This window comes from Trichosurus vulpecula, chromosome 9 (genome assembly GCF_011100635.1).
Source record: "Trichosurus vulpecula isolate mTriVul1 chromosome 9, mTriVul1.pri, whole genome shotgun sequence".
Classification (NCBI taxonomy): Eukaryota; Metazoa; Chordata; class Mammalia; order Diprotodontia; family Phalangeridae; genus Trichosurus; species Trichosurus vulpecula.
In genome coordinates, this window is record NC_050581.1 from 48,510,029 (window position 1) to 48,523,837 (window position 13,809).

The 13,809-nt window shown below is 41.1% G+C and overlaps 1 protein-coding gene across 2 annotated transcripts in view; it reads right to left on the reverse strand.

Annotated features, from left to right (window-relative positions):
- The window catches only part of CIITA (class II major histocompatibility complex transactivator), an 88,408-nt gene that overhangs the window by 50,593 nt on the left and 24,006 nt on the right, over positions 1-13,809 (reverse strand). Inside the window, exon 1 of one of the 2 annotated variants that reach the window (XM_036739387.1) lies at positions 2,767-2,884. The exons of the other annotated variant lie outside the window; for it this stretch is intronic. Within the exon in view, the coding sequence (XP_036595282.1) occupies positions 2,767-2,782 (16 nt within the window). The 5' untranslated portion in view covers positions 2,783-2,884. Of the gene's footprint in view, positions 1-2,766; positions 2,885-13,809 lie in introns of those variants that run through there. 2 annotated transcript variants of the gene reach the window in all.

The following is a 13,809-nucleotide window of genomic DNA, read 5'->3' on the forward strand; positions in this document are numbered from 1 at the left end:
GAGATTTGGGGCCTGCTTCCAGGCATGCATTGGCCCACCTCTTATTGGTGAGTTCCTCTTAGGACTCCATTTTTGAGAGGGGTCCAAGATGGCCAGCTTGGTTTCTCTTCCAAGACTTTTCTGACTTCAACACCATTCCTTGCCTGGATACCTTCATCTCACCCTCCCTAACTTTTCAGCTCCTTTTCTTTTTCGGTTTTGTCTTCCTCTAACAGAATGTAAGCCTTGAATACAGAGACTGTCTTCGCCTTGTTGTCTTGCCCTGGGGTTGGGGTTCAAAAGTCAAATAGTAATAAAAAAGAGAGCCTAACCCTTTTCATTAGAAGGAAACTCTATAGGACTGAACCTGGTCCAAGCAACAAGTCTAGGTATAGGATGGGAAATGGGTAGGATATCCCAGTTCCCTGGGCCCAGTCATGGTTTCCTCATGGTAAACAAGAAAGGAAACGAAAAATAGAAATATAAAAGGAAAGTGAAATTTCCAAGCCTGGAACCACAGAAAACAGTTGTCTCAAACTCTGACCCCGAGTTATCAGTTTCCCACAGGTTTATGTCCCAACTTTACCTTAGATTTAGCATATCCTCAACCAAACTCATCTCCTCCACAAAACAAACAACAACAAAAAATAGTGTTCCTTTCACAACTTCCCTAATTCCATCTTTTAGTCTCCTAGATTTGAAACCTTGGAGCCCGTCTCTCTTCACATCCAATCTGTTGCTTAATCCTGTTCTTCCTTATTCCAAAGTGTCTAAGATTCACCCCATCCTTTACATTTCCACAGCTGTCACCTGGTTGGTGCCCTAATCACTTCATGCAAGGTTTGCCGCATCTGCCTCCTTCCAGTCTATACAGACAGACTAATTTTCCTAAAACTGGCCCTTCATCAGCTCACTCATATTCCAAGTTCTCAATCCCAAGTGGTTCCATGCTGCCTATCTGGGGAAATCTTAGCTCTTCTATCAGAAATTGAAGGTCCTTTACACCTGGGCTCACTGTACCTCAACTACCTTGTCTCCTATGACTCCACAGTGCTAGCCCTAAATCCAGTCAGGTGGGTCTCCTTAATGTTTGCCTCTTATGTCTTATTTTTGAATGGTCTATGCTTTTGTTACCACTCACAATGCTTTCCCGAGTCCTTTCTGCCCATCCTTCCAGGCAAAGTGATCTTTCCCTTCTTTCAACTTTAGCTACATTTATGAGCCTGTAATTTCACCATTTGGTGCTTGATAATTTAATTCTTCCCTGTTTCAGCATTCCAAGGTTTTTGAGGGCAGAGAGCTCATTGAATATTTCTTCAGACAGTTCACAATTCCTAGCACAGTGCCGGGCGCATAACAGGTGCTCAGAAAACGCTGGGATTGACTTGTTCTCCCTGTCTTTGTTTGTTTTGAAAGGTGCTTGCCTCCAGGGACTCCGCTTGCCTCTCCCCGAAGGGCTGTCAGACTAGTGTCTACCGCCAGATTTGAACTCGGGAAGATGAGTTTGTCTGACTCCAGGCTCTGCCCTCTATCCACGGCGCCACTTAGCGGGCCAAATTGCAAACATGAGGGGCAATATTTGAATCCAACTTCTTCTCCAAAGCCAATTTAAAATCTCCCTTCATCCGTGGAAAATGAAGCCAGAGTGGCATTGTCGAAGTGGGACCGTCTTTGGGAGCCTGGGAAGACCCCACTCATTTTAACCTCTATGTCATGTATCTCCATCTTTCCCTCTCTTCTGCCGTCCCTACCTCCCCCTTCTCCCTTTTTTCATAGTTAAAATTGTGGCGGGGCCGTGTGCACGGAAAGCAGGAGGACGAGCGCGGTGATGGGCAGAAGTTCGAGTCACAGTCCTTTTCCTTCCTACCCCTCTCCCCTCCCCAGCCTTTTGTCTCCACCTTGTAGCCACTCCACGCTAGACTCCAGAAACCCGAACTCCCTCCAGCAACCTTCGCGGGGCTGCTCCACTTAACTCCACTCCAGGCATATACAGAGCATTGGTTGGGTCACTGCCACAAGCGGCTTGGCTGTCACCCGACCCCAGCCCAACCGCTTCTCCCAGCTCCCCGGGTGTCTAATTTCTCTCCCTCCAATGCACCCTTCTCCGCTCTATTCTGCTTCTAGAACTCCAAAGTCTAGAGGTCTCTCAGAACTGGAGATTAACCCAGGTGGGGATGACAATCTCGAGTGCTAGAAATAGCGCCGCCCAGCACCGTCCCTTACTTTGTGACACTCCCAACTCCAAGATTTTCCCACTGGAAGCATTATCCTGTGAGATTCTCTGGAGCCAGTTGTCCTGTTAACAAGGCTTTGAAAAAGCCTGTCCTAGGCTTATAACATTTGGCTGGGGACTAAAATATAGCAAGGTTATTTTGGAAAGTCTAGACTCCCACGATTTTATATTCATTGTGGAAGCCTGGAGTATTTTGACAAAGTGCTGGACTTGCAGTCTGGGGGATCTGAGTTCGGATTCGGGTACACACTAGACTGTATGACCCTGGACAAGTCATTTAAACTCTGATTCAATTTCCTCATCTGTAAAATGGAAGAGGAGGGATGGACTCGAGGACCGCTGAACTTCCAGCTATGAAGTTATGATTCCAAACAGACAGGTAGACGGGTGGACAGACACAGACACAGACAGGCACACACACACACACACACACACACACACACACACACACACACACTCTGCTTCTCTGGCTACAACCTGTGATGGGCGTGAGAGCTACAAATTGAAAATCCATCCACACGCCTTGGTCAGCTTCGTCCCGCGCCCGCACCTACCACGTAACTGTCGCATGCTCTCTCCAAGTTGCAGCCAGGACTTGCGCTCTGGTTAAGGCAAAGGCTGCCTTTCTTCTGCCCTGTGGCACAGATTTGGGCCAGAGTTAGGCGGAAACTAGCCCCTTTCACTCCTCCTTCCCTCCTCCCTGGCTCAGTGCCCACCCACCTCTCCTACACTCACACCCCTCCTTCAACCCCTGTTCAGCGGGCTAGCCTTTATATTGCATCTACTCAAACTCCTTTCGCTTTCTATTTTAGGATAAACCTTCTTAAAGCTGCTTGCAGGACGGGGTGGGGAGTGGAGTGGGGTGGGGTGGAGAGTGATGATTCTCGGAGCTGAAGAGTGCATAGTTCCTTTCCCCGCCCCCCTCCCCCAAACACAGTCACCCAAGGCCCGCACCCTCATGTGCAGGTGCTCCTTCTACTTTGATTGAATCTGTCCTGCACCAAACTCTGTGCTTTGCACACAATAGAAGCTTATTGTCGCCTTCATTGAATTAGCTTGAAAGGGAAACCCCCTCTCACCCAAAGATCCGGTTGTGTACACTTTCACGCCCAAAGTGGTACCCCACTCTTCACATTCTCACATTTGCATGCTCTGTCCCATCTCCAAGAGTGCCACTCCAACCCAAGTCTTCCTGCAGTCCATCATCGTTCAACTCAAAACTTCTGCCACTTTCAAGCTCTGCGGTTATCCCAAAGGCGTGGAGGTTGGAGGCACAGTTCGAAAGGGATGCAGAAAGAGGGGAAAGAGTTTAGCTTCCTCACAGTCCTTCAGGACTATCTCTCCTGGAGCTGTGCTCAGCTTGGAATGGTTACCTCCGTTACTGCCTCAGAGTTGCCCTCACTACCTTTCGCAGCTGTCCCAGGGCACTGCCAGGGAGACCTGCCACGCTACTGAGCAGTCCCAACACCACCTCACCCTCTTTCCCCACACACATACCCTACCCCAACTTGGACTGCAGGTAGACAGGTGATGTGCCCTGGGGTCAAATGCCTTAGCCTTAGGAAACCAGGAAGAAGCCAGATCTGTGCATCCCCCTAAGAGGGTCGGAAGGTTCTACGGATAGAAGGATTAGATGGACGCAGGCATTTGGTGTCAGAAGCAGTGGGAGTCAGATGGCTGGGGAGAAGACCTCAGGCATTTGCTGTCGGTGCAATCAGTCCTCCCAGTCGCTGGAGAGCCCCTGATCTCGACAAAACCCCAATTACTTTTAAACTATTGAGTTAGAGACTCTATTGTGCCCAGGTGCAAAGTTTCAAAACCTACCCACTACTGGCTCTTTGTACCATGCTATGGGCAGGCACACACTTAAAACTGTAACCTAATTAACCAACTTGAAATAGAGAATAAGAAAACTTAAGAAAATAATTCCTTGAAAACTAGAATTGGACGAAAAGAAGCTAATGACATTCTAAGACACTAAGAAATAATAAAACAAAATCAAAGGAATGAAAAAATAGAAGAGAACGTGAAACATCTCATCAGAAAAGCAACTGATCTGTAGAACAGATCAAGGAGAAATAATATAGGAATAGTTAGACTACCAGAAAATTACAATTAAAAAGGAATTTTGATACAATATTACAAGAAATTATCAGGGAAAGTTGTCCTGAAGTTTTAGAATGAGAAGGCAAAGCAGGAATAGAAAAAATCACTGATCACTACCTGAAAGAGATCCCAGGAGGAAAACTTACAGGAATATCACAACAAAGTTTCAAAACTCACAGGTTAAGGAGAAAATATTGGAAGCAATAAGAAAAAAAAAAACAATTTCATGGAGCTCCATGTATCATGGAGCTACAGTATGGATTACACAAGACCTAGCAGCTACTGTGCTGAAGGATCACTGGTCTTGGAATACTTACTATATTTCACAGAGTAAAAGAACTTACCTAGCAAAGTTAACTATAATACTGAATGGAAAAAAATGGATATTTAATGAAGTGAAAGACTTTCAGGTATTTGTGACAAAAGCAGCAGAACTTTAGGAAAAATTTAACATGTAACATCCAGAGAAATATAAGGTAAACATTAAATACCAATTATAAGAAACTAAGGTCAAATTGTTTACTTCTTATACATGAAAATATTAACAGTACTCTTATGACTGTCATAATTATTTGAGTAGTTTGAAAAAAGGGCTTGAGATGAGCTGTGTATGAAGATGTGATTCTAAAAAAATAAAACTGTGTGGGGAGATAAAAAGGAATAATTATCTCATACAAATGAGGCATAAAAGGAAAAAAATGATACAGAAGAAGCTAGTAGGGAGGAGGGCAGGTAGTGATGGAACTTTGCTCTCATCAGGAATGGGTTTAAGAGGGAATAATATATATAATACACACACACACACACACACACACACACACACATATATATGTATTTATATATGTCCAGAAATGTAAAAAAGTCTTCTAAATGCAGAAAGAAATAAGAGGGCAAGGGGATGGGGAAAGGAGAGGGTAAGGGAAGGACTCTTGGAGGAATGAGTAGATTAAGGAATAAGAGGGCAATTAACTGATAGAAGTAAAGCAGAGGAGTGAAGAGGGATAGGAATAAAGTGAGAGGGCTAGTGAGGAAAAGAGGAAGGAGTAAAATACACAACAAGTAATTATAGCTTAGAATGTGAATGGGATGAATTTACCCTGAGCTTCCACTTCCTCAACACTAAAATGGGAAAATTTAGGGACAGATGAGAATTAGATCCTGAATGTTCCTTCCAGCTTTTACGTTCTATGCTTCCAAGTTATTTCACCTTTATGGGCCCTAATTTTCACATCTGCAAAAAAGGGGTTAGTCTTGTATAGTGCAAAGAGCATGGAATCTGGAGTTGGAGGACTTGTGGCCATCTCCTAGCTCTATGTCCTGCTTGTATGGAGTCTCTTTTCCTGTCTGGGTCTCAGTTTCCTTATCTGTAAAGTGAAGCAAGCAGGGCTTGATGATTTCTAAGATTTCTTCCAGCTCAAAATGCAATGATCTTAAGTAGATGGTCTTGGACTACAATCATTTCAATTCAATAATCCACCTACTGTGTGCCAGACACCTACTATGTGCCTATGTTAGGAAATGGAGACACAAAGACGCAATAAAGCCCACAAGGAGCTTATAATATATTGTAAATATATTTATATTATTATATTATTTATAAATAAATAAATGTAATACAAGATAAGAGTGTTGGAGCGGCCAAGGAGAAAACCAGGCAAGATGCTGGAAGATTTCTAAAGTCCTTCCCAGCAGTCCCTGAGGCAACACCTATGTGATCTGGGCAAATAACTTCAGCCTGACTCAGTTTCCTAATCTGTAAAATGAGGGTCTATACTAGGTGATCTCAAAACTCTGTTCTAGCTTTAAATCAATGACAATATGACATTCTTGATGCCTTAAGATCCTCTTTTCATCCCAGTAAAATAATACCCAGTGCATCTCAATTGCCCCACTCTGAGATACCAGCAAAGTACTGACTTTTTTTCCTCCTAACTGTCATTAGGTAGATCTCCTAAGCACTTGCTCTTCCATATGGCAAAGACGTGAAATTCAAGCCTGAAAACAAGGTTATTGTAGGCAAGGAAAGAAAGGCAATATTTTGTCTTGGTACACCTGACTCAGGGCTGCACTGGTCTGGAGAGTTATGCTGCCATCTGGGCTTTACTTTAGGACAAGATATACTTGGAAATGCAACTTCTCTCTTATAGCCAAAACATCTTCTTTTCCCTCGTGCAATGGAAAATTTTCATTCCACTTCCTTCTACCTCTTTGTTTTCTTTCTTAATTTTTAGCTTCTTACCTTTAGTCACCAGATCTAAGTGAGTCACCTGAGCACCTGGGACCGTGTAGTTGGCTCTAGCATACTTGACTGATGAACTGGAATGTCAAATACTAAGGAGAGAACCCTCAAAAAGCCAGTAACTCAGGCCATTACTGAGTAGGCACTACTCAGCCATTACTAGCTCCCTCCTTTAGCCAGAGCCCAGAGCAGAGAAACCAGCTTGCAAAAGAGACAACCAAGGAATCAGTGGATTACTTATGCAGTGAGCTAAGATCTTCTTGCCCAGCTGTCTAGACAAGTCTCACTTTGCTGATGCTCCTTTGAACTATTGCCTGAGACTAGAGTTTATTTCATTTCACTACTGTGACTGTAATGGATGACCAGAGAACTTTGCTATCTCTCCTGAGTACAACTCAAAATTTAAATCATGAAATGACTGAAGCACAGACACATCCCAAATTGGCATCAGATGCCTATGTCTACCTTTGTCAGAATGACATATTTGGGAAATGGAAATGAAGTGTTTGGGAGTGAATAACCATAACATGATTACTGTAAAGTAATAGATTAGATGTTTGTAGAACCTGAGAATTTTCTCTAGGTGAGTGAATAGTTCTTTGAACCATAGACTTCCCTCAGAATAATCACATCTTTCTGTGATCTCTATCTTCAGGGCAATTTCCATTGAAATCCATTTAAAATTGTAGATAATATATCCATATGGGCATGTTGGGGGCAGCCTTTTATTTTCTGATGGCAGATTGCACTATGAATTGAACTTCAGGTCTACAGTCAGACTCTAATTAACATGATTTGCAGGTAAAGGGTAGAGCCAAGACTAGAACTCAGGTTTCTGATTCCTCACCCGATAATCATGTTAATTAGAGTCTGACTTCTGAAGTTACACATGTAAAATACCTTGCAAATCTGGACATTCTGCTCCTTGACTATTTTGCTGTACAAAGTACTTTTTTTCAACTTACTTTGTTGGCATTTCTCATTTTTCTCTCCATCATCCTTACCCACAATGCTATTTGAAAGTTTCAAGTGCTTTGAGTAAATTCAGATATGACACAGAAGAGGCATTATCATGCCCATTTTATATATGAAGAAAGTGAAGCAGAATGTCCAGAGTACAAAAACTGAAAAACCCCATAGCCTGCATCCTCTTTTTGGTAGACCCCAAGGGAGAATGGCTTCTACGGTGTATATTGTACACATGTATCTGGTTTTACTAATAATAACACCTAGCATTTATATAGCACTTTAAGATTTGCAAGGTATTTTACATGTGTAACTTCATTTAATCCTGAATAACCTAGTGAGGTAGGTGTTATTATTACACCCATTTTACAGATAAGAAACTAAAGCTGAGAAAGGGTAACTGATTTGCACAGGGTCACACACCTAGGGAGTGTCTGAGGCAAGTATAGAACTCGTCTTCCTGACTCCCTATTCAAGCTGCAAGTGGGGATGCTATCTTTGTGTCCTGAAGGTGCTCCTTCCCACACTAGTGGAAATTCATTCTCTGTAATTTACACTCTGGATTGTGATTGGGATTGCTTTTTTCAAGGCTTTTTTGTAATTTGTCCTTTTGCCTCCTTGGCTACTCCATACTTTAATTTCACTTGCTCTTCTCTGGTGTTACAGCTGTCTACTATGCCCCCAAAATGAAGTTATACTCTGATGTGTCCTAATAATAGAGAATCATTTTTGAGTCAAAAGGGATCTCGAAAGGTTCCCTGGTCTGTCTGTGCTTCCAGGAAGGGCTGTTCATTAGCTACCCCATTAAGATGATGAAAGGGGGATATTTGTATTTGACCAATTTATTTCTATACTGTTTCTGCTTTTTGTGATTACATCAATTACATTCATGTAATCATAGATAGCAGAGGGCAGGTGATAGAGGTAATGAGGCGTTAACAAAGTAACTAACTGTAAAAATTCTGCCATCCCTTATTATCTTTTTATGAAATATGAACACATTTCTTGACTGAATTAGAACGAGAGACTAGGCATTGGCCAAACAAAAATTGGTCATGCTTGTGATGGCCTTTCAGTAGTTACGCTTGCCAGTCTTAGAGTCAGTTGATGAAATCCATTGCCAGCCAGTCTAGGCTGGGAGCAAAGACTAGGTGGAGTGGTGGAGTGAAAGGAGGAAAAAGAGATTTTCTTTCCTACCTCCTCCCCACCATTGGCCATGATACTTTAAAGTGGAGCTACTTACCAATGACGAGACACTGATTTTATCAGGGAGCATATAAATATAGATATCTTTACATGCGTCTATCTATATCTATACACACAGATATATACATACATATGTGGATACATATACATATATTCATACATGCACATATACATACACATATATACATATATACCCATATACGCCACATACACCCTCCAAACAGAGAGAGGCAATATTCAAAAGCACTACCATAGACTTGAGAAGGCTAGCCCTGGCCATCAGGACCCCAGATGTAGAGAGGAACAGGTCTTGGGATCCTAACTGAGGGATTTGAACAGAGATACTGTGCCCAGAGGTGAGGCACCTCCTCCATGAGGAGAAAAAGAAGATTGAAGCCCTACAGATCCCAGAGGCATGAGCTGCCTTGGTCATATGTGTTTCTTACATGAATACTCTAAGTTTGTGCTCACTCATGTATGTCATGTGTATCTGTGGAACCTTGTGCCCGAGGTTTACAGGAGACTGTTCTAAAACTATTGTTACACCATCTTAGAAAATGCCTTTAATTTGTGACCACTGGCTAATGTTAAGGGGAAGCCTCTGCATGGCGGGTGGTTCATAAACTGTAATTTCAGAAAAAGAGGGAACCCACAGAATAACCCTTGGAATTCAAGGTAGCAACAACCCTCTGGGGACTCAAATTGTCAGTGGTAATGCAAGGGAGGGAGTGTCCAGAGGGGTGCTACATGAAAATTCATTTTTATTTTAAAGACTGTCAGAAAAGAATACCTCTTTCCCTGAGTACCTTTTTTTTTTTTGCAATGTTTGACATCATCACCTGTCAGGAAAATCTTTTTATTATCTGTAAGTGTCCATTATATGTAGTATCTGCCATCTTTTCTCTTGATCTTTCCTCCATGGAATGAAAAGAAGGACTAACTTCTACTCTCTAAATAATTGCGCATTAAAGATTCACCTTCAAGTTACTCTACAGGCACCTCTTCCTAAGTTACAAAGTCCCACTCTAAAGAAAAAAAAAGTTGATATTGGAAGGCACTATGGAAATTAGCCATAGAATTATAGAATTTAGAGATAGAAGCCCCTTGGAGGCTGTGTATTTTACCTCCTTCCTTGTACAGATATGGCACTCTGGATAAAGTGTGAATCCTTAGCCAATTTCATATGTGCTCCTCAGACTTGCGTTCTAATCCAATTCTACCCAAATTTGTTAAGCCCCTACTATGTGCAAGGTCCTGGAAATACAAAATTTGAATGAAAAACAGTTCCTGACCTCATGGAGCTTATATTCTACTCGCTATGACAATTAAACCAGGCCAAACCTATCAGTCCCTATCCCCCCAAACCACTACACGATGGAAGTTTCATATTGTCTTGGCTATGTTGATTGTGATGCCACATATACTCTGCTTTGACTCATGCTTCAGTTTCTAGATCCTGGTTTGTCTTGACTCTATTAACTCTGTTGACTCTAAGCTTGAACCATTCATTGGCTGTACATTCATATTGATTGATTACTTGCTGTTACCCTATTTTGTTTCATGGTCTTTGGCTCCTGTCCTTGTGTCTCAATCCTAAGTGACTTCAGACCTGGTTCCAGAGGGCTCCTATAGATCTTGGTTTTCACTCTTTTACTTGCTTCCATGACAATCCTCAGGCTCTTCATCATGCCTCCCACCAGGTGTGAGGACCAGGCAAAGATATGGCTAGGTTTATAGCAAATGTGATGGGAGGTGGATTTTCCCATACCATATGAAATATCTCATTAGAAAAACAACTGATTTGGAAAATAGATTGAGGAGAAATAGCAAGAATTATTGGACTACCTGAAAGCCACTATCAAAATAAAAAGAGCCTAGACATTATCTTTCAAGAAATTATCAAAGAAAACTGCCCTGATAGCTTAGATCCAGAGGGTAAAATAAAATTGAAAGAATCTATTGATCACCTCCTGAAAGAGACCCCAAAATGAAAACTCCCAGGAATATTATAGCCAAATTCCAGAGTTCCCAAATAAAAGAGAAAATACTTCAAGCAGCCAGAAAGAAACAATTCAAATATTGTGGAGTCACAGTCAGGATTACACAAGAGTTAGAGGCTTCCATGTTAAAGGAGAGAAGGGCTTAGAATATAATATTTCAGAAGACAAAGGAGTTAGGATTATAACCAAGAATAACCTACCCAGCAAAGTTCAGTGTAATCCTTCAGGGGAAAATAGTTATATATTTATTTATTTAATCACTCTTTTTAAAAAATGTATTTATTTATTTTTGGTTTTCAACATTTGCTTTTATAAGATTTTGAGTTCTAAATTCTCCCCTTCCGCTCCCCACTTCCCAAGACAGCACGCAATCTGATATAGGCTATACATGTATGATCATATTAAACATATTTCCAAATTAGCCATGTTGTGAAAGAAGAATCAGAATAAAAGGGAAAAACCATAGAAAGAAAAAAACAACAAACAACAAAAGAAAGGGAAAATAGTCTGCTTCGATCTGCATTCAGACTCCGTAGCTATTTCTCTGGATGTGGATAGCATTTTCTATCATGAGTCTTTTGGAATTGTCTCAGATCATCGCACTGCTCAGAAGAGCTAAGTCTAACAAAGTCAATCATCACACAATGTCGATGTTATGGTGTACACTGATCTCCTGGTTCTGCTCACTTCACTCGGCATCAGTGCATGCAAGTCTTTTGAGAGTTTCTTCTAAAGTCTGCAGGCTCACCATTTCTTAGGGAACAATAGTACTCCATTACATTCAATACCAAAACTTGTTCAGCCATTCCCCAATCAATGGGCATCCCCTCAATTTCCAATTCTTTGCTACCCAAAAAGAGCCGCTATAAATATTTTTGTATATGTGGGTCCTTTTTCCTTTTTTACAATCTCTTTGGGATATAGACCTAGTAGTGGTATTGCTGGATCAAAGGGTATGAATAATTTTATAGCCCTTTGGGTATAGTTCCAAATTGTTCTCCAGAATGGTTGGGTCAGTTCACAACTCCACCAACAATGCGTTAGTGTTCCAGGAAAAGAGATATTTAATGAAATAGAGGACTTTCAAGCATTCTTGATGAAAAGACTAATACTGACTAGAAAATTTGACATTCAACAACAAGATTCAAGAGAAGCAAAAAAAAAACCATGAAAGAGTAATGATAAGGGACTCAATATAATTAAAGTGTTTACACTCCTATATGGGAAGATGATACATATAACTCCTATTTACTTATGATTATTAAGGCAATTAAAAGGAGTTTACATAAACAGAGAGCATTGATTATATTGGAATGATCTCCAAAAAAGTGAAGGGGTGAGAAAGAGGGATGCGTTGGGAGGAGGGGAAGGGAAAGGTAGAATGTGGACAATTTTCTCATATAAAAGAGGCAGATAAGGAAGAACTTTTACAATGGTTGGAAAATGGGGGTGGGTAGGCAATGTTTGAACCTCACTCTCATCAGAATTGGTTCAAAGAGGGAAGAATATATATGTGTATACATACACACACATATATACTCAGTTGTATATGGAAATGTAACTTAAGCAATAGGGAAATTGGAGGGGAAAGGGATAAGAAAAAAAGGGATGATAAGAGGGAGGGAAGATTAAGGGAGGCAGTGGTTAGAAGCAAAATAGACTTTTGAGGAGGGAGAGAGAGACAGACAGACAGAGAGAGAGACAGACAGATACAGAGAGAGAGACACAGAGGCAGAGAGACAGAAAAGAGAGAGAAGAAAAGGAGGGAGAGAGAGAGAGAGAAAGAGAGAGAGAGACAGAGACAGAGACAGAGACAGAGAGGGAGGGAGAAAGACGGCGGGGAGAGATAGATAGAGAGAGAGAGACAGAGACAGACAGAGAGAGACAGAGAGACAGAGACAGAGAGAGACAAAGAGAGACAGAGGGAGAGAGAAGAAACAAAAGAAATGGGATGGAGGAAAGTAACTGTAGTAACTAACTGTGCATGTGAATGGGATGAGCTCACCCACAAAATGAAAGTGGATAGCAGAACAGATTAAAAACAGAATCAAACAGTTTGTTTATAACAGACATATTTGTAACAGAAAGATACATAGAGCTAAGATTAAGAGCTGCAGCAGAATCTATTATGCTTCATGCAGCTGAAGTAAAAAAGGTAGGGGTAGCAATTATGCTCTCAGACAAAGCAAAAATAGATAATAGACCCAATTAAAAGGGATATCAGGGAAGATATATTTTGCTAAAAGGTTCTATAGACAATGAAGTAATATCAAAATTTTTATAGCAAGTTTTTCTGATAAAGGCCTCATTTCTCAAATATATACTGAGTAAAGAACAGAATCAAATCTATAAAAATAAGAGCCATTCCCAAGTGATAAATGGTCAAAGGATATAAACAGTTTTCAGAAGAAATCAAAACTATCTATGATCACATTAAAAAAAGTACTCCAAATCGCTATCAATTAGAGAAAGGCAACTCAAAACAACTCTTAGCTACCACCTCATACCTATCAGAAATGCCAAATGCTGGAGGAGATGAAGAAAAAAGAAGTATCCTAATGAATTGTTGGTGGAGTAGTAAACTGGCCTAATCAGTCTGGAGAATAATTTGAAACTAGGCCCAAAGGGCTATAAAACCGTGTGCACCCTTTGACGCAGCAATAACACTACCAGGTCTGTGTCCCAAAAAGATTAAAGAAAAAGAAAAAGGACCTATATGTACAAAAATATTTATAGCAGCCCTTTTTGTGGTGGCAAAGAATTGGAAATCAAGGAAATGCTTATCAGTTGGGGAGTAGCCGAACAATTTGCGGTGTGTGATTGTGATGGTGTACTACATGTTGTGCAAAAAGAAATGATAAGAGAGCAGGGTGGTTTCAGAAAAAAACATGGCAAGACCTATATTAATTGATGTAAAATGAAATGAGGAGAACTGAGAGATCTTTGTGCACAGTAATGACAATGTTGTAATGATGACCAACTGTGAAAGATCTGACTAACTCTGATCAATACAATGATCCAAGACAAGTTCAAAGGTCTCATGATGAAAAAATGCTGTCCATGGGGCAGCTAGGTGGCAC